Source organism: Pelobates fuscus, chromosome 9 (assembly GCF_036172605.1).
Source record: "Pelobates fuscus isolate aPelFus1 chromosome 9, aPelFus1.pri, whole genome shotgun sequence".
Lineage (NCBI taxonomy): Eukaryota > Metazoa > Chordata > Amphibia > Anura > Pelobatidae > Pelobates > Pelobates fuscus.
The window spans coordinates 12,360,338-12,379,368 of record NC_086325.1 but is presented as its reverse complement, the minus strand read 5'-3'; the positions used below and the strand labels follow the sequence as shown (position 1 = coordinate 12,379,368).

The following is a 19,031-nucleotide window of genomic DNA, read 5'->3' as shown; positions in this document are numbered from 1 at the left end:
CACAAATATAAATATGTATACGCATACACATAAACACATATACATACACACAAACACATATACATACATGCACATGAGCTCACATATATAAGCATACATGCATAAGAGTATGGTAAAGCATAGGTCTACACATAGTACTTACATATTGATAGAATAAACAAATTGGAATGTGTTTTGAAATGTTGATACATATGACAGGACAGTAAGATAGTGTTCATGTAAAGTGTTGGTAGTGGGACAGGAAACCCAAATCAAGATTTAGTCCTCTATTCTTGCTGTTAAACAATTTGGTCTTTCTGGTTTCAAAAGTTCTTCTTTCTTGGGTATTTTTAAAACCCCCTTTCAGTACTTTGATTTTTAGGTCCTTCAGTGAGTGGCCAGGCTGGGTAAAGTGCAGTACGATCCTTCTTTGTGGTGTTTAATAGAGTGTCTGTGCATATTTATTCTGCCATTTAATGACTGGGTGGCTTCCCCAATGGAGCATCCTAGGTGGAATTTTATGCATTGAATCATGTATACCACATTGCTGGATGTGCAGGAGTATGAACCTTTAATGCTGTAGGTTTTATTGTTGTGTGTGGCTGTGTTGTTTGTACATATGTGCTGACACAGGTTGCAGCATAGGCGTGCGCACGGGGTGTACCGGGTGTGCCTGGGCACACCCTAATCCCCGCGGCACGCCTATGGATTGAGTCCTGCAGGAACAGAGTTCATGCACTTTTTTTGAGCAGGAACACCGTTCCTGCAGGCACTCAGCGCCCCCAGATGCCCCCCTTCCTCCCACTGTCGGGCGCCTGTCTTCTTCTCAGCCGCGGCGAGGGAGCTGTGTGCTCTCTGCTTCCTCTCGCCGCACGCCGTTTGCAGATGCCGGGAGCCGGAATATGACGTCATATTCCGGCTCCCAGCTACTGTAAACAGCCTGAGCGTTGAGAGGAAGCAGAGAGCACACAGCTCCCTCGCTGCGGCTGAGAAGAAGACAGGCGCCCGACCCACTGGACCCCAGGGACAAGTCCACGCCAGCTCTCCAGGTAGGGAGGCTGGGTGGACATTTTTTAATTAAAAAAATAATAATTTGTGTGAATGTGTGTGTCTGTGTCTGTGTGTGTGTGTGTCTGTGTCTGTGTGTGTGTGTGTGTGTCTGTGTATGTGTGTCTGTGAATGTGTGTGTGTGTGTATGAGTGTGTGTGTGTCTGTGAATGTGTATGTGTGTCTGTGAATGTGTATGTGTGTCAGTGTATGTGAATATGTGTGTCTGTGAATGTATGAGTGTGTGTGTGTCTATGAATGTATGAGTCTGTGTGTGTGTGTGTGTGTCTGTGTATGTGTGTCTGTGAATGTGTGTGTGTGTATGAGTGTGTGTGTGTCTGTGAATGTGTATGTGTGTCTGTGAATGTGTATGTGTGTCAGTGTATGTGAATATGTGTGTCTGTGAATGTATGAGTGTGTGTGTGTCTATGAATGTATGAGTGTGTGTGTGTGTGTGTGTGTGTGAGTGACTGAGTGTGTGTATGTGTGTGTGTCTTGAGTATGCGTGTCAGTGTGTGTGTGTATATATATATATATATATATATATATATACACATACACACACTGGAGTGTATATTATTATTTTTTTTGGGGGGGGGGGGGTGGGAATCTTGGTTCCCACACTTTATTCCCCAGGACTTTATTCTCCCCAGTCGGCTCATGCGGCAATGCTCAGGTCTCGCGAGAGTTAACTCTAGCCCCGCAGGCTAGAGTTCACTCTCCACTGGACTACCAGTGATGGCACATGGCAGCAAGGATCCCCCCTCCCTACATAAGGTAAGAAGGGAGGGGGGATATTTACTAATCTGCCCCCACCTCCACAATCCCTCCAAACATACAGCACACGCACACACAAACAGCACCTACAGACATACAGCACCCTCACACAAACAGCACACACACAGCACCCTCACACACACAGTACACAAACAGCACCCTCACTGTCACGACTAGTAATGTGGTCCAGCACGCAGAAACTATGTAAACATATACATAAGTAAGAAAAGGAAAATAATAGGAAAGAGCGTAAACCGGTCCTTAGAATGGCCGGACTAATACGCTAGAGACAGAGAATGGTCAAAGGGAAAGCCGAGGTCAAGGAAGCCAGAAAATACTCAATACCGATAAACAAGCCAAGTCAGGGAAACCAGAGATCAGAATAACCAGGGAAACGCCAAGGATCAGGATACCAGGAAATCAGAAACACGAGAATAGCACTTTCAGGAAACCAGGAAACTGAAACCACGACATGGCAAAGTAATGGGGAAAGCTAGGGGTTTAAATACCCCTCTCTAGGCTATGATTGGTCAGAGGGCGACCTCTGACCCCAAAACGTGCGTGTGCGTTGACGTCGTGACGTCACGCACACGTTGGTATAATTCTCGGGGGCGGGGCTGGTAATAGACACGACCACACGGTCGGCGCCATCTTGGATCCGGGCGCGATGCCCGGAAGAACTATGTGCGCGGTTCCCGGCTCGCCGACGAGCAGGTAAGCTCGTGTAGTCGGAGCGGTCGTGCCGGTCGGGCACGACCGTGAGGCTCGGCGGGCCGGCGACCGCAACAGTACCCCCCACTCGAAGACCGCGCACCGGGCGGGAAGGACCCGGCTTAAGAGGAAAGCGGTTGTGAAACGACCGGATAAGACGGGGCGCATGGACCCGGTCAGCAGGAACCCAACAACGTTCCTCGGGACCATAACCCTTCCAGTCAACGAGATAGGACAAGACACCTCTGGATAATTTGGAGTCCATGATAGAATGGACTTCGTATTCTTCTTGATCACCCACTACCAAGGGCGGAGGAGGAGTGGATACCCTGGTGTAGCGATTGCAAGTAAGGGGCTTGAGCAGAGACACATGGAAAGTATTCGCTATTCTCATATGAGCCGGTAGTGCCAAAGAATAGGTCACTGGATTAATACGTTGGGTAACTCGAAAGGGACCTATGTACCGAGGGGCAAATTTCATGGATGGGACCTTAAGCTTGATATGTCTCGTGGAGAGCCACACCCTGTCACCTGGAAGATAGACAGGATTAGCGCCCCGTTTCTTGTCAGCTTGGACCTTTGCTCGGAATGAGGCTTTTTGCAGAGCTGAATGGACGGAATCCCAGGTATCATGAATCGATTCTAAACGGGTGTCCAAAGCGGGGATTTCTGTGTCTGAGAATGCAGAAGGTAAAACAGCTGGGTGATAACCCTGATTAACAAAGAATGGACTGTGATTAGAAGATTCATGAGTGGCGTTGTTTCTGGCGAACTCAGCCATGGGTAAGAGCTCATACCAGTTAGATTGATTGGCATTTATAAAGCAACGTAAATAGGCTTCTAAAGACTGATTCGCCCTCTCTGCTGCTCCATTTGTTTGAGGGTGATATGCTGATGAAAAGGAGAGTTCGATGCCCAATTGTTTGCAAAAGGAACGCCAAAACCTAGAAACAAACTGGGTACCTCTGTCAGATACTATGTTTTTGGGTACACCGTGCAACCGAAAGATCTCTCTCAAGAATATATGAACAAGATCTTGAGCAGAAGGTAATTTCTTAAGTGGGACGAAATGTGCCATCTTCGTGAATCTATCAATAACCATAAGGACTGTATTAAACCCGTTTGAACTGGGTAGATCCACAATAAAATCCATGGCTAAATGGGTCCATGGAGCATTAGGTATGGGCAGTGGTTGTAACAGTCCAGGAGGTGATCTAGGAGGAACTTTAGAAACTGCACATATTTGACATGCCCCAACATAATCTTTGATGTCGTTTCTGAGAGCAGGCCACCAAAATCTCCTGGAGACAGCTGAGAGAGTTTTATGGACTCCAGGATGGCCCGCTGTAAGGTTGTCATGGAACAAATCTAGTATCTTCTTTTGAAACTGAGGTGACACATATAGTTTGTCCGGTGGTTTTCCCACAGGTGCCTGAGTTTGATCTGCTATTATGGCACAGAAGAGTGGAGAAGACACTTCGGAAACAGTAGTGGCAATGAGGCATTCAGGAGGTACAATAGGATGTATCTCCTGTTCTGGTACTTCATCTGTCTCAAACTGCCGAGAAAGTGCATCTGCCTTGATGTTTTTAGTACCAGGCCGGTACGTAATTACGAAATTGAATCGGGAGAGAAACAATGACCACCTAGCCTGACGAGAGGACAGTCTCTTAGCGTCCCCAATATAAGCCAAATTCTTATGATCAGTAAAGATCAAAAGTGGCTCTTTGGAACCTTCTAAGAGATGCCTCCATTCCTTAAGGGCAAGTACAATGGCCAAAAGTTCCCTATTCCCTATGTCGTAATTCCTCTCTGCAGGTGTGAGTTTGCGAGAGTAAAATCCACAGGGATGTAAAGGCGTATCAGGACTTTCTCTTTGAGACAGAATGGCTCCAACTCCTGTTTCTGATGCATCCACCTCTAGGATAAATGGTTTGGATGGATCAGGATGGGTCAGGACAGGTGCTGAGGAAAATAAAAATTTTAATTGTTCAAATGCCTCTCTTGCTTCTTTGGGCCAAGATATACAATTTGTTCCTTTTTTTTGTTAAATTGGTTATAGGGGAAATCACGGAGGAAAAACCCCTTATGAATTTGCGGTAGTAATTCGCAAAACCTATAAAGCGTTGAGTAGCTTTAAGGCCCTTGGGTAATGGCCACTGTAAGACTGCCTCCAGTTTACGAGGATCCATCTGGAAACCAGACGGAGATATAACGTATCCAAGGAATTGTATCTCCGTTTGGTCAAACTGGCATTTCTCCAGTTTACAGTAAAGGCCGTTTCGTAACAGGGTTTTCAGTACAATTCTCACATGTTCGTGATGTGTCTCTAGGTTTGGGGAATAGATGAGAATGTCGTCCAAATACACTAGAACGAACATGTGAAGGTACTCTCTTAGGACATCGTTAATAAAATCCTGGAATACCGCTGGAGCGTTACATAATCCAAACGGCATAACCAGGTATTCGTAATGTCCCATTCTTGTGTTAAATGCGGTCTTCCATTCGTGACCGTCCTTAATCCTGACTAGATTGTATGCACTTCGGAGATCGAGCTTGGTAAAGACTCGAGCTCCCTTCAATCTGTCAAATAGTTCTGATATAAGGGGAATAGGGTAGGCGTTTTTAATGGTAATCCTATTCAAACCCCTATAATCAATACAAGGGCGTAGGTCTCCTTCTTTTTTAGAGACAAAGAAGAATCCAGCCCCGGCTGGTGAGGAGGACCTACGGATATGACCCTTTCTGAGAGCCTCCTTAATGTATTCCTCTAAACAAAGATTTTCCTGGGGGGACAAGGCATAGATTCCTCCCTTGGGAGGCATAGTCCCTGGTAATAAGTTTATGGTACAGTCATAAGGTCTATGAGGAGGTAACCCTTCTGACTGGACCTTGTTAAATACCTCTTTCAAATCCATATACTGTTGTGGAATTTGTGTGGTCAAGGGAGGTGTAACAGGAACATTAATGGTGCCAATAGGTTGTGGGATTTGTTTAAAGCAGACATCTTTGCATCTCTCACCCCAACTCACAATCTCTCCTTCAATCCAATCCAAACGCGGATTGTGTTTAAGGAGCCAAGGGAAACCGAGTATTATCGGAACTGTAGGTGAAGAGATAATTTGAAAGGTCATTTCTTCAGAATGGAGAACACCCACTGAAACAGTGATTGGCAGAGTTTCGTGTGTGATGAAAGGCTGGGTAAGAGGCCTCCCATCAATGGCCTCGACTGCTATAGGTTTCTCTTTATGTCTTAAGGGCAGGAGATGTTTTGCAGAGAATTCCTTGTCTAGGAAATTCTCCGCTGCCCCAGAGTCAATCATAGCCTCACATTGAATAGTAGTGTTCTCGAAAGATAAGGTTACTTTGATAAGGAAATGGTTCTTAGTCAATTTAGGGGACATATACATCACACCTAAGGTCGGTCCCCGTACGTGCCTTAGGTGTGCAAGTTTTCCGGCCGAACCGGGCATGATGACCTTAGATGCCCTTTCTTGCCACAATACATACATAACCCCTCGTTACGTCTGTGTTGTCTCTCTGCCTCAGTGAGTTTAGCACTACCCAATTGCATGGGTTCTGGTTCTGGAAGAGGCGTCTGGCTACTCACCACTGGGTTAGAGAAACGAGGAGCTATGGACAAATTAGAGCGTCTGTTACGTTGTTTGTTTTTCTCTCTCTCTCTGAGCCGGTTGTCAATGTCTATCATGTAGGCAATAAACTCATTTAGACTAACCGGAAGGTCTCTAGCTGCAGTCTCATCTTGTATATTCTCAGCTAAACCTTCAGAGAAAGCAGCCACCAGACCGCTATTGGTCCAATCAACCTCAGACGCTAATGTCCTGAACTCTATAGCATAATCGGCTACAGAACGACTGCCTTGCTTGATTCGCATAAGGGCTTTGGCAGCGTTCTTCTCCCTGCCTTTGGGTTCAAATGTAGCTTTAAAAGCCGTAAGAAAAGTATTGTAATCACGAGCTACTGCGTCACCACTTTCCCATAAGGGGTTAGCCCAGGTCAAAGCTTTTCCAGATAATTGGTTCATCAGATAGCCTATTTTAGATCTATCTGTTGGGAATGAACCTGGAGAGGCCTCAAAGTGGTATTCAATTTGGTTTAAAAAACCTCTGAATTCCTTAGAATCACCTCCATAGCGTGGGGGCGGTGACAAGGTTATGGATGGTGGTTTATGTGGTACGGGAACCACTACAGGTGGCGGAACCACAGGTGGTACCGGAGGGACCTCTAAATAGGCAGTCCTCTGGAGCAAGGTCTGAAATGCCTGGGCAAATTGGTCTAACCTGTGGTCCATATCCTCCACCCTACTCTCACATGCGATCATATGCTTGCATAGTTCTGCAGGATCCATGGCCATGTCGTAATGTCACGACTAGTAATGTGGTCCAGCACGCAGAAACTATGTAAACATATACATAAGTAAGAAAAGGAAAATAATAGGAAAGAGCGTAAACCGGTCCTTAGAATGGCCGGACTAATACGCTAGAGACAGAGAATGGTCAAAGGGAAAGCCGAGGTCAAGGAAGCCAGAAAATACTCAATACCGATAAACAAGCCAAGTCAGGGAAACCAGAGATCAGAATAACCAGGGAAACGCCAAGGATCAGGATACCAGGAAATCAGAAACACGAGAATAGCACTTTCAGGAAACCAGGAAACTGAAACCACGACATGGCAAAGTAATGGGGAAAGCTAGGGGTTTAAATACCCCTCTCTAGGCTATGATTGGTCAGAGGGCGACCTCTGACCCCAAAACGTGCGTGTGCGTTGACGTCGTGACGTCACGCACACGTTGGTATAATTCTCGGGGGCGGGGCTGGTAATAGACGCGACCACGCGGTCGGCGCCATCTTGGATCCGGGCGCGATGCCCGGAAGAACTATGTGCGCGGTTCCCGGCTCGCCGACGAGCAGGTAAGCTCGTGTAGTCGGAGCGGTCGTGCCGGTCGGGCACGACCGTGAGGCTCGGCGGGCCGGCGACCGCAACACTCACACACAGCACGCTCACACACACAGTACACTAACCGCACCCTCAAAAACACACACAGCACCTTTACAAACACACAACACCCTCACACACAGCACACTAACAACACCCTCACAAACACACACACACAAACAGCACCATCACACACACACACACATCATACAAACAGCACCCTCACACACACACAGCACCCTCACACAGCACACTAACAGGACCCTAACAAACACACACACACACACACACATAAACACCCTCACACACAAACAGCACCCTCACAAACACACACACACACACACACACACAAACACCCACATAGCACACTACCAGCACCCTCACACACACATCACACTAACGGCACCCTCACACATACACACACACAGCAGTGTGCTTTAGGGTGCACACCCTAATGCAATAGGCTGCGCACGCCTATGGGTTGCAGCGAGGTTTTTTGCATTGACTGGTCCCGTTTTCTTTATTCTTACCATCAGTGGGCAGCTTCCTGATGATTAATTTTTGTTGGAGGTTTGGTGGTTGTCTGAAGGCCAAAATGGGTGTTTCAGAGAATATGTTTTTCAGAGTCTCATCTTCTGTTAACATTGGTTGTGGTCCATGATTTTCCATATTTCATCAAGAGCTGGGTTGTAGGTGACCACAAGTGTAGATATTTTTTTCTGTACTGTAACAGGCACGTGCGTGGAGTTTTTACAGCAGAGTTGATTTTTTGGTAATAGTCTTTGGTTTGTAGCCTTTCTGTCTCATAGATTGGGAGAGTGCATTTAGATGGGAATTACGGTCATTAGGATCAGAGCTGTTGTATACAGCAAACACAGATTAAAAGGAATCCATGTTTAAAATGGAATGAGGCAAAAATGGGATTCTTTGTTAAACTAATTTGCATATGCCCACCCAGAATCCTTTGCGGTAGTAACATTACTGCAAATCTGTGATTTTTGTGGGAAAAGCAAGTCTTATGGCTTGACTGGCATGCAGATTTTTCTTTAACAATGTATTAACTAACCACAGACTTCAGGTGGAAGGGGTTTTCAAACACATTTTTTTCCCCATACATACATTTAAATTTTATGTGTATATATGTATGTTATCAGTCTGTACAGATGTTTAAACAGCAACTAGATGCATACTTGCAAAAACAGAATATTCAAGGATATAATCTTTCAATTGATTAAACTGACTGCCATTCTGGGGTCAAGAGGATTCCCCCCCCCCCCCCCCCCCTAGTTTGTTGCAAAATTGGAAGTGCTTCAAACTGTGCGTAATGTGAACTTAATGGACACATTTTCAGCCTATGTAACTATGTAACTATATTTATGCAATCTTTTTACATAACTATGTGATTTTATTAATTACAATTTGAGGGATAACCCAGACAGAAAGTCCAGTTAATATAATTTGTTGTAAATATATATAATTCTGTAACTTTCCAAAACACCCTAAAACCTAGACATGGAGGGGGGACTGTTGTACTTCACTATACACAAATATGAGTGTTTCAAAACCGTAATACCTATCACAACAATAATATCATCAGTGAAAGTGCCATCTTTGTGTGAAAAATGCCAAAAACAAATAAAGGGGCTATTCCATATAGCATGAAACCATGTCAAGGGAAGCTAAAGATCTAAACAGATCTAGCATTATATTTTGTATGCATTGTGTGTGTGTGTGTGTGTATGCATAGTGTATGCATAGTGTATGCATTGTGTGTGTGTGTGTGTGTGTATGCATAGTGTATGCATAGTGTATGCATTGTGTGTGTGTGTGTGTGTGTGTGTATAGTGTATGCATTGTGTGTGTGTGTGTGTGTGTGTATATAGTGTATGCATTGTGTGTGTGTGTGTGTGTGTGTATGCATAGTGTATGCATTGTGTGTGTGTGTGTATGCATAGTGTATGCATAGTGTATGCATTGTGTGTGTGTGTGTGTGTGTGTGTGTGTATAGTGTATGCATTGTGTGTGTGTGTGTGTGTGTATGCATAGTGTATGCATTGTGTGTGTGTGTGTATGCATAGTGTATGCATAGTGTATGCATTGTGTGTGTGTGTGTGTATGCATAGTGTATGCAGTGTGTGTATAGTGTATGCATTGTGTGTATGCATAGTGAGCAGTGTATTGTTTGTGTGTGTGTATATGTGTCCCTGACTCTTACATGTGTCCAGGGAGGGGAGACACACTAGATTTACTGGAGGTCCGGTGGCACAGCATGGTTGTCCAGGGAAGAGGTGCTGAGGAGTCTCCATGTTCGTTCCGCTTTCAGCAGGGTGTTTTCTGCTCTCGCAATCTGCGAGAACATTGCTGCGGGTTGCCATGACAACCCACGGCAATGCTCATGCTGCTGCATGTGAAGCGAATGTGGAGACTCCTGCAAGTGGCTCGGTCCCTTTACATATGACACAGGGGCACCAAATTCCACTCTTGTCAAAGTGCGCCTCTAGTGAGTGGCACCCGGGGCAGACCACCCCTCTGCTCCCCTCCCCCCCTTAACCCCTTAAGGACAGATGACGGATATATTCCGTCATGATTTCCTTTTATTCCAGAAGTTGTGTCCTTAAGGGGTTAATATGCCACTGCCTCCTGCTCACCTTTTTTTTGCAGGGAGTGAGCTGGAAATACCCCATTTTGATTACCCTGGGTTGTCTACTTTTTCAAATGGCCATATAGTTTCAAAGGCAACATAGGTCTAGCAAACCAATCTGGCAAATGTCCATGTGTAAACAAACTAAAAAGGGGAAAGCCTGTACATGGGAGGTGCTATTGTACTCGTTAGACATTGCTAAACACAAAACTGTGACATTCACAGTTAAAATGCCATGCCAAATTTCTTAATTTCTCACACTTTTGTTTGATTTTATACATAGTAAATTATGTTTCCTGTGTAAATATTTAATGTGAAATAAAACTGTTTCTCCTCAACAAAATGATATATAAGTATGGGTGCACTTAATATGAATGAGGTAAATTATGGTTGAACAACATATAGATCAAATTTCAGGTTTTGTTTTGGTCAGAACTTGTACAATTACCTCCATCATTAAGGGGTTGGTATTGGTCCTCCTAGAGTCTTGTTCCAAACTGGCTAAAGATCCCCTAATGATGCTTCCGGAGGTGGAGTGACAGCAGAGCAGTTAAACTCTGTATGTTTAGAATTTCATACTGAAAAGATTCACATACAAACTCCAGGCACCATGACCACTTCTGATAAGATGATTTAAGGATTCTAAGCTTGATATTAACTGATTTCTTCCAGTTGTACGATATGTTCCCGGGAATCATGAGATTCCTTCCTGGTCGCCACCAGCTGATATTTAAGTACCTGAAAGAACTACTAAATTACATAGAGAAGAGGGTTCACATGAATCAAACGACATTGGATCCTAAAAATCCCAGAGACTATATTGACGCTTTCCTCGTTAAAATGGAGAAGGTAAATATTAATTTAATAAAACCTATCATGCCCAATGAATCAAGATATATTGTACTGTGACAGGAAGTAAAAACAGAATATTTTAATCAATTATAAGGAGAGTTATATGTAGAGATTGGCGAAGCCATATGAATAGATTATATAGAGTAACAGGAGGAGTTATAGGGAGAGTTATATGGAGTAATAGGAGGGGTTATATGCAGTAATAGGAGGCGTTATAGGGAGGCCTTTATGGAGTATGTTACGACACTCACCGCCACTTTAAATGAAACCGCCGTTTAGTCAATAATCCCCTTTCCCGAATTGCAGGGTTTTCCACGGCCGACTGCCAAACTCCCGAACGGAGATTTAAGGGAACACGGTAACTCCCGAACATAAAATCAGTCTAACTCCTTCCACGGCTAAAACATCCGAAATACGCTTTCCCAAGTAGTAATTCCCCCCAATAACGAGACCAAGCTCCGTCTTGAGGGTAAAACAAGCATCTGTTTACTGAGGGCTACCTGCCCGGTATTTATGCAGGTCTCCCATCTGGTGGACACTCCCCTAGGGGACCAAATGGAAGACTGTAACATTTATTGTACAATAGCCAATCGCAGTGGCTCAGGTATAAGCCCTCCCCATTCTTCCCATAATACCTTTCTCTCTATCCTGGAGATAATTGGGAAGAAACCTAATTATCTCCAAGGATAGAGGCAAATCGCCATTTTAAATACAGTAATAAAAAGACATTAAAATACATAAATGTGGAAATACCGAATGAATATGGTTCGTGTAACGTATCCCCAGATAGCCTGGATCTGAGTGCATATTTCTACCGAATAGTGCTCAGATCCGATGTACACAGTCCAATCACCATGGAGTCAAAGTCTCTCACAAGTCTTACGGTATACGAATGACTCCATGGGATGGCTATCTGGGTCAATTCCATGCGAACTTTGTAAACTCCCAAACGGACCGGTGTTCGTATGCCTCGCCGAAATAGAAGGGCGGTCGGTAGTTTTCAGCGGTGTTCGGTAGATAAAGTAGCTGTTTTTAGTTCCATAGAATCCTCACCGAACACCGCTGATCTTCCGCGTGTTCCAAGATGGCTGCCGCCTCGTGGTCAGCATACGAACGATGAACACCCATACGAATGGAATAACGAGGTGTCTGCGGTTAACCACAACGTTCTAATTGGGGCCAAGAGGTTAACCAGCAGCACACTCCTCTCCTGGGTGGCCGTCCGTTCGGTAGTTTCAGTCGGTACTTTATAAAACATACGAACGGGCATACAGACAGGCAATTAGAGGAATTAGCAGCAAACAGACGAATCAGCAATCCTTAGTTCATACAGATGGGCTTGTCACAGAGTAATAGGGAAAGTTATAGGGAGTGTTATATGGAGTAATCGGAGGAGTTATAGGGAGGGATATATGGAGTAATGGGAGGAGTTATAGGGAGGTTATCTGGAGTAATAAGAGGAGTTATCGGGAGAGGTTATATGGAGTAATAGGAGGAGTTATCGGGAGAGGTTATATAGAGTAATAGGAGGAGTTATAGGGAGGGTTATATGGAGTTATAGGGAGGTTTAAATGGAGTAATAGGAGGAGTTATAGGGAGAGTTATATGAAGTAATAGGAGGGGTTATAGGGAGGGTTATATGGAGTAATAGGAGGGTTATAGGGAGAGTTATATGGAGTAATAGGAGGGGTTATAGGGACAGTTATATGGAGTAATAGGAGGGGTCATAGGGAGGGTTATACAGAGTAATTGGAGGAGTTATAGGGAGGGTTACATGGAGTAATAGGAGTGGTTATATGGAGGGTTATATGGAGTAGTAGTAGGAGTTATAGGGAGGGGTATATGGAGTAATAGGAGAAGTTATAATGATGGTTTTATGGAGTAGAAGGAAGAGTTATAGGGAGGGTTATATGGAGTAATAGGAGGGTCATAGGGAGGGTTATATGGAGTAATAGAAGGAGTTATAGGGAGGGTAATAGGGACTAATAGAAGGAGTTATAGGGAGGGTAATAGGGACTAATAGAAGGAGTTATAGGGAGGGTTATATGGAGTAATAAAAGGGGATGTAGGGAGGGTTATATAGAGTTATAGGGAGGGTTATATGGAGTAATAGGAGGAGTTATAGGGAGGGTTATATGGAGTAATAGAAGGAGTTATAGGGAGGGTAATAGGGACTAATAGGAGGAGTTATAGGGAAGGTTATATAGAGTAATAAAAGGGCATATAGGAAGGCTTATATGGAGTAATAGGAGGAGTTATAGGGAGGGTTATATGGTGTAATAGGAGGGGTTATAGGGAGGGTTATATGGAGTCATAGGAGAAGTTACAGGAGGAGTTATAGGGAGGGTTATATGGAGTAATAGGTGGAGTTATATGAAGGGTTATATGGAGTAATAGTTGGAGTTATAGGGAGGATTATATGGAGTAATACAAGGGGATATAGGGAAGGTTATATAGAGTTATAGGGAGGGTTATATGGAGTAATAGGAGGAGTTATAGGGAGAGTTATATGGAGTAATAGGAGGGGTTGTAGGGAGGGTTATATGGAGTAATAGGAGAAGTTACAGGAAGGGTTATATGGAGTAATAGGAGGAGTTATAGGGAGGGTTATATGGAGTAATAGGAGGAGTTATATGGACAGTTATATGGAGTAATAGGAGGAGTTATAGGGAGAGTTATATGGTGTAATAGGAGGAGTTATAGGGAGAGTTATATGGAGTAATAGGAGGGGTTATAGGGATGGTTATATGGAGCAATAGGAGGGTTATATTGAGAGTTATATGGAGTAATAGGAGGGATAATAGGGACAGTTATATGGAGTAATAGGAGGGGTTATAGGGAGGGTTATATGGAGTAGTAGGATAAGTTATAATGATGGTTTTATGGAGTAGAAGGAGGAGTTATAGGGAGGGTTATATGGAGTAATCGGAGGAGTTATAGGGAGGGATATATGGAGTAATGGGAGGAGTTATAGGGAGGTTATCTGGAGTAATAAGAGGAGTTATCGGGAGAGGTTATATGGAGTAATAGGAGGAGTTATCGGGAGAGGTTATATAGAGTAATAGGAGGAGTTATAGGGAGGGTTATATGGAGTTATAGGGAGGTTTAAATGGAGTAATAGGAGGAGTTATAGGGAGAGTTATATGAAGTAATAGGAGGGGTTATAGGGAGGGTTATATGGAGTAATAGGAGGGTTATAGGGAGAGTTATATGGAGTAATAGGAGGGGTTATAGGGACAGTTATATGGAGTAATAGGAGGGGTCATAGGGAGGGTTATACAGAGTAATTGGAGGAGTTATAGGGAGGGTTACATGGAGTAATAGGAGTGGTTATATGGAGGGTTATATGGAGTAGTAGTAGGAGTTATAGGGAGGGGTATATGGAGTAATAGGAGAAGTTATAATGATGGTTTTATGGAGTAGAAGGAAGAGTTATAGGGAGGGTTATATGGAGTAATAGGAGGGTCATAGGGAGGGTTATATGGAGTAATAGAAGGAGTTATAGGGAGGGTAATAGGGACTAATAGAAGGAGTTATAGGGAGGGTAATAGGGACTAATAGAAGGAGTTATAGGGAGGGTTATATGGAGTAATAAAAGGGGATGTAGGGAGGGTTATATAGAGTTATAGGGAGGGTTATATGGAGTAATAGGAGGAGTTATAGGGAGGGTTATATGGAGTAATAGAAGGAGTTATAGGGAGGGTAATAGGGACTAATAGGAGGAGTTATAGGGAAGGTTATATAGAGTAATAAAAGGGCATATAGGAAGGCTTATATGGAGTAATAGGAGGAGTTATAGGGAGGGTTATATGGTGTAATAGGAGGGGTTATAGGGAGGGTTATATGGAGTCATAGGAGAAGTTACAGGAGGAGTTATAGGGAGGGTTATATGGAGTAATAGGTGGAGTTATATGAAGGGTTATATGGAGTAATAGTTGGAGTTATAGGGAGGATTATATGGAGTAATACAAGGGGATATAGGGAAGGTTATATAGAGTTATAGGGAGGGTTATATGGAGTAATAGGAGGAGTTATAGGGAGAGTTATATGGAGTAATAGGAGGGGTTGTAGGGAGGGTTATATGGAGTAATAGGAGAAGTTACAGGAAGGGTTATATGGAGTAATAGGAGGAGTTATAGGGAGGGTTATATGGAGTAATAGGAGGAGTTATATGGACAGTTATATGGAGTAATAGGAGGAGTTATAGGGAGAGTTATATGGTGTAATAGGAGGAGTTATAGGGAGAGTTATATGGAGTAATAGGAGGGGTTATAGGGATGGTTATATGGAGCAATAGGAGGGTTATATTGAGAGTTATATGGAGTAATAGGAGGGATAATAGGGACAGTTATATGGAGTAATAGGAGGGGTTATAGGGAGGGTTATATGGAGTAGTAGGATAAGTTATAATGATGGTTTTATGGAGTAGAAGGAGGAGTTATAGGGAGGGTTATATGGAATAATAGGAGGGTTATAGGGAGGGTTATATGGAGTAATAGAAGGAGTTATAGGGAGGGTTATACGGACTAATAGGAGGAGTCATAAGGAGGGTTATATGGAGTAATAAAAGGGGATGTAGGGAGGGTTATATGGAGTAATAGGAGGAGTTACAGGAAGGGTTATATGGAGTAATAGGAGGAGTTACAGTAAGGGTTATATGGAGTAATAGGAGGAGTTATATGGAGGGTTATATGGAGTAATAGGAGGAGTTACAGGGAGGGTTATATGGAGTAATAGGAGGGGTTATATGGAGGGTTATATGGAGTAATATGAGGGTTATAGGGAGTTCTATGGAGTAATAGGAGGGGTTATAGGGAGGGTTATATGGAGTAATAGGAGGGTTATAGGGAGTTATATGGAGTAATAGGAGGGGTTATAGGGAGGGTTATATGGAGTAATATGAGGGTTATAGGGAGTTCTATGGAGTAATAGGAGGGGTTATAGGGAGGGTTATATGGAGTAATAGGAGGGTTATAGGGAGTTCTATGGAGTAATAGGAGGAGTTATAGGGAGGGTTACACGGAGTAATAGGAGGAGTTAGAGGAAGGGTTATATGGAGTAATAGGAGGGGTTATATGGAGTAATAGGAGGAGTTATTGTGAGGGTTATATGGAGTAATAGGAGGGTTATAGGGAGTTCTATGGAGTAATAGGAGGAGTTATAGGGAGGGTTATATGGAGTAATAGAAGTTATAGGGAGGTTATATGTAAAAATAAGATGGGTTATATGTAGCTGTTAGTACAATAGGAGGAGTTATGAGGATGGCTATATGTAGTGACTAATGCTAAATATTATTGCATAGTCCAAATATTTATTTATTATTTTTACTGTATTCATCATTATTCTTGTTCATTTTTCAAAGGAAAAGATGGATCCAAAGACCGAGTTCCATTTAAGAAACTTAATAACTAGCACCTTACAGATCTTCTTTGCTGGGGTTGAAACTATGTCTACAACTACCACGTATTCTATTCTAATTCTGACAAAATATCCACATATTCTTGGTAAGTGATAAGTGAAACCTTGTTCTATTTAAATGGACAGTTTAGACATAAAACATCTAAATTACATTTTTATGGTGCTGGGAAGCCCTTGTACGCATTCTTAACTTCAGTGGTCAAACTCAAATGGTTAAAGCCCAAAGTTGCCTCCAGTGCCAATCTCAACTCCCTCCCAGGCGGCATGAGGCTTCTGAACTATTCGGCCCATCTAGTCTGCCAAAGTTTCTAAATACTTTCATTAGTCCCTGGTCTTATGTTATATCTAGGATAGCCTTATACCTATCCCACGCATGCATAAACTCTCTCATTGTGTTAACCTATACCACTTCAGATGGAAGGCTATTCCAGGCATCCACTACCCTCTCTGTAGAGTAATACTCCTGATATTTTTTTTTAAAACCTTTGCCCCTCTAATTTAAGACTATGTCCTCTTGTTGTGGTAGTTTTTTCTTCTTTTAAATATAGTCTACTCCTTTACTGTGTGTCTGTTAGTGTGTGTGTGTGTCTGTTAGTGTGTGTGTGTGTGTGTCTGTTAGTGTGTGTGTGTCTGTTAGTGTGTGTGTGTGTGTCTGTTAGTGTGTGTGTGTCTGTTAGTGCATGTGTGTGTTAGTTTGTGTGTGTGTATTTAAATGTTTCTATCATATCCCCCCTGTCTCGTCTTTCCTCCAAGCTATACATGTTAAGATCCTTTAACTTTTCCTGGCAAGTTTTATCCTGCAATCCATGAACCAGTTTAGTAGCCCTTCTCTGAACTCTCTCTAAAGTATCAATATCCTTCTGAAGATACGGTCTCCAGTACTGCGTACAATACTCCAAGTGAGGTCTCACCAGTTTTCTGTACAATGGCATGAGCACTTCCCTCTTTCTACTGCTAATACCTCTCCCTATACAACCAAGCATTCTGCTAGCATTTCCTGCTGCTCTATTACATTGTCTGCCTACCTTTAAGTCATCAGAAATAATCACCCCTAAATCCCTTTCCTCAGATGTTGCGGTCAGGACTCTATCAAATATTCTGTACTCTGCCCTTGGGTTTTTACGTCCAAGATGCATTATCTTGCACTTATCCACATTAAATGTCAGTCGCCACAACTCTGACCATTTTTCTAGTTTACCTAAATTATTTGCCATTTTGCTTATCCCTCCTGGAACATCAACCCTGTTGAAATATTTGTATCATCAGCAAAAAGACATATCTTACCATCAGGACCTTTTGCAATATCACTAATAAAAATATTTGCAAGACTAGATATTTCTCAGGTCTCTCACACTACCATTGACTTGTCACCAAATTTCTGCTTTTTGGGTTCTCTCTTTCTCAGGCCCCATTGACTTATTTGTCTTTATTTTTGAAATATAACCTCTTCCTCTGTAAACTCGGAGCAGATCACCATTATAAATTGCTATAGTATGTTGTATGTGAGAGACTGTTATATTATGTATAATTCAATTATGTGATTGCCGTGAGTGAGCAGAAAGGCTGGAGATCAGAATTTCAGGACTTTTCTTTTGCTCTGTGTGTCTGTTAACAATCCTCTCTGGGAAAAATTCAATGTTGGGAAAATATAATAATAATAATAGTGGAATATTGTTAGATACAAACAGAGTAGGCAAGTACATTGCACTCACAAGATGTGGGTCAAAAATAGCTCTCCATGGTGTATCTTCCAATGTTTGTGGGGCCAAAAGGATTTGCACACCCAACATTTTCAGATATATACCTGTGCACAACAAAAAGATACTGTGTCCTGAAAGTTAAAATGGTGAACCATGCATATAAAACCTCTTTACAAAATGTTTTCAGGTGCACAGGGCCATCTTTAATATTAATTGGACCCTGGTCAAGCATGTGCTTGGCCTCTTGTACCCTGCCTCCCTCCGACTTCCACCACAGTGCAGGAACTAAAGTAGAATGGCCCTGGTGGCAAGAATATTTTTGGGCCACCCTATAGCAAGGGTAACCAAAGCATAGATCCCCATCTGTCATGCAACTTGCTTTGCCAGCTGGGGCCCTAACATTCTTCCATCCTTGCAAGGTTGTATTTACCACTGCGAAGTGTTTGTGTGTTTGAAACATGCTTTTGTATGGAGTATGTATGGAGTATGTGAATGCAGGGGTGTGTTTATATATATTTTTGGTGTTTAGCACAGAGGTGTGTAGAGGTGTAGTGTCAACATTTCAATGCAGGAGTGTGTTTGTATGTATGGTTGAAGTTTGAATGCAGGAGTGTATTTATATGTAGTTTTGGTATTTGAATGCTGAAATGTATGCACATATACACTCACTGCCACACACACTGTGATGCAGATACACACACACACACTGAAACACATGAATATACACAGATATACACACTGACATACAAACATGCATGCAGATATACAGACACATATTCACACACACTAACACACATACAGATTCAGATACACAAATACAGATGCTCACACTGACACACATACAGACAAAAATACACAATCTGACACACATGCTGATACACAGACAGACTGATACACACACTGAAACATATGCAGATACACAGATTCACACACTGACAACATATAGATAC

The 19,031-nt window shown here is 42.9% G+C and overlaps 1 protein-coding gene across 1 annotated transcript in view; it reads left to right on the top strand.

The window, feature by feature from the left end:
* Positions 1 to 19,031, top strand: part of LOC134572281 (cytochrome P450 2G1-like) — a 73,323-nt gene that overhangs the window by 33,132 nt on the left and 21,160 nt on the right. The window contains exons 6-7 of the mRNA XM_063431150.1: positions 10,784 to 10,960; positions 16,326 to 16,467. Of these exons, the coding sequence (XP_063287220.1) occupies positions 10,784 to 10,960; positions 16,326 to 16,467 (319 nt within the window). The remainder of the gene's footprint in view (positions 1 to 10,783; positions 10,961 to 16,325; positions 16,468 to 19,031) is intronic.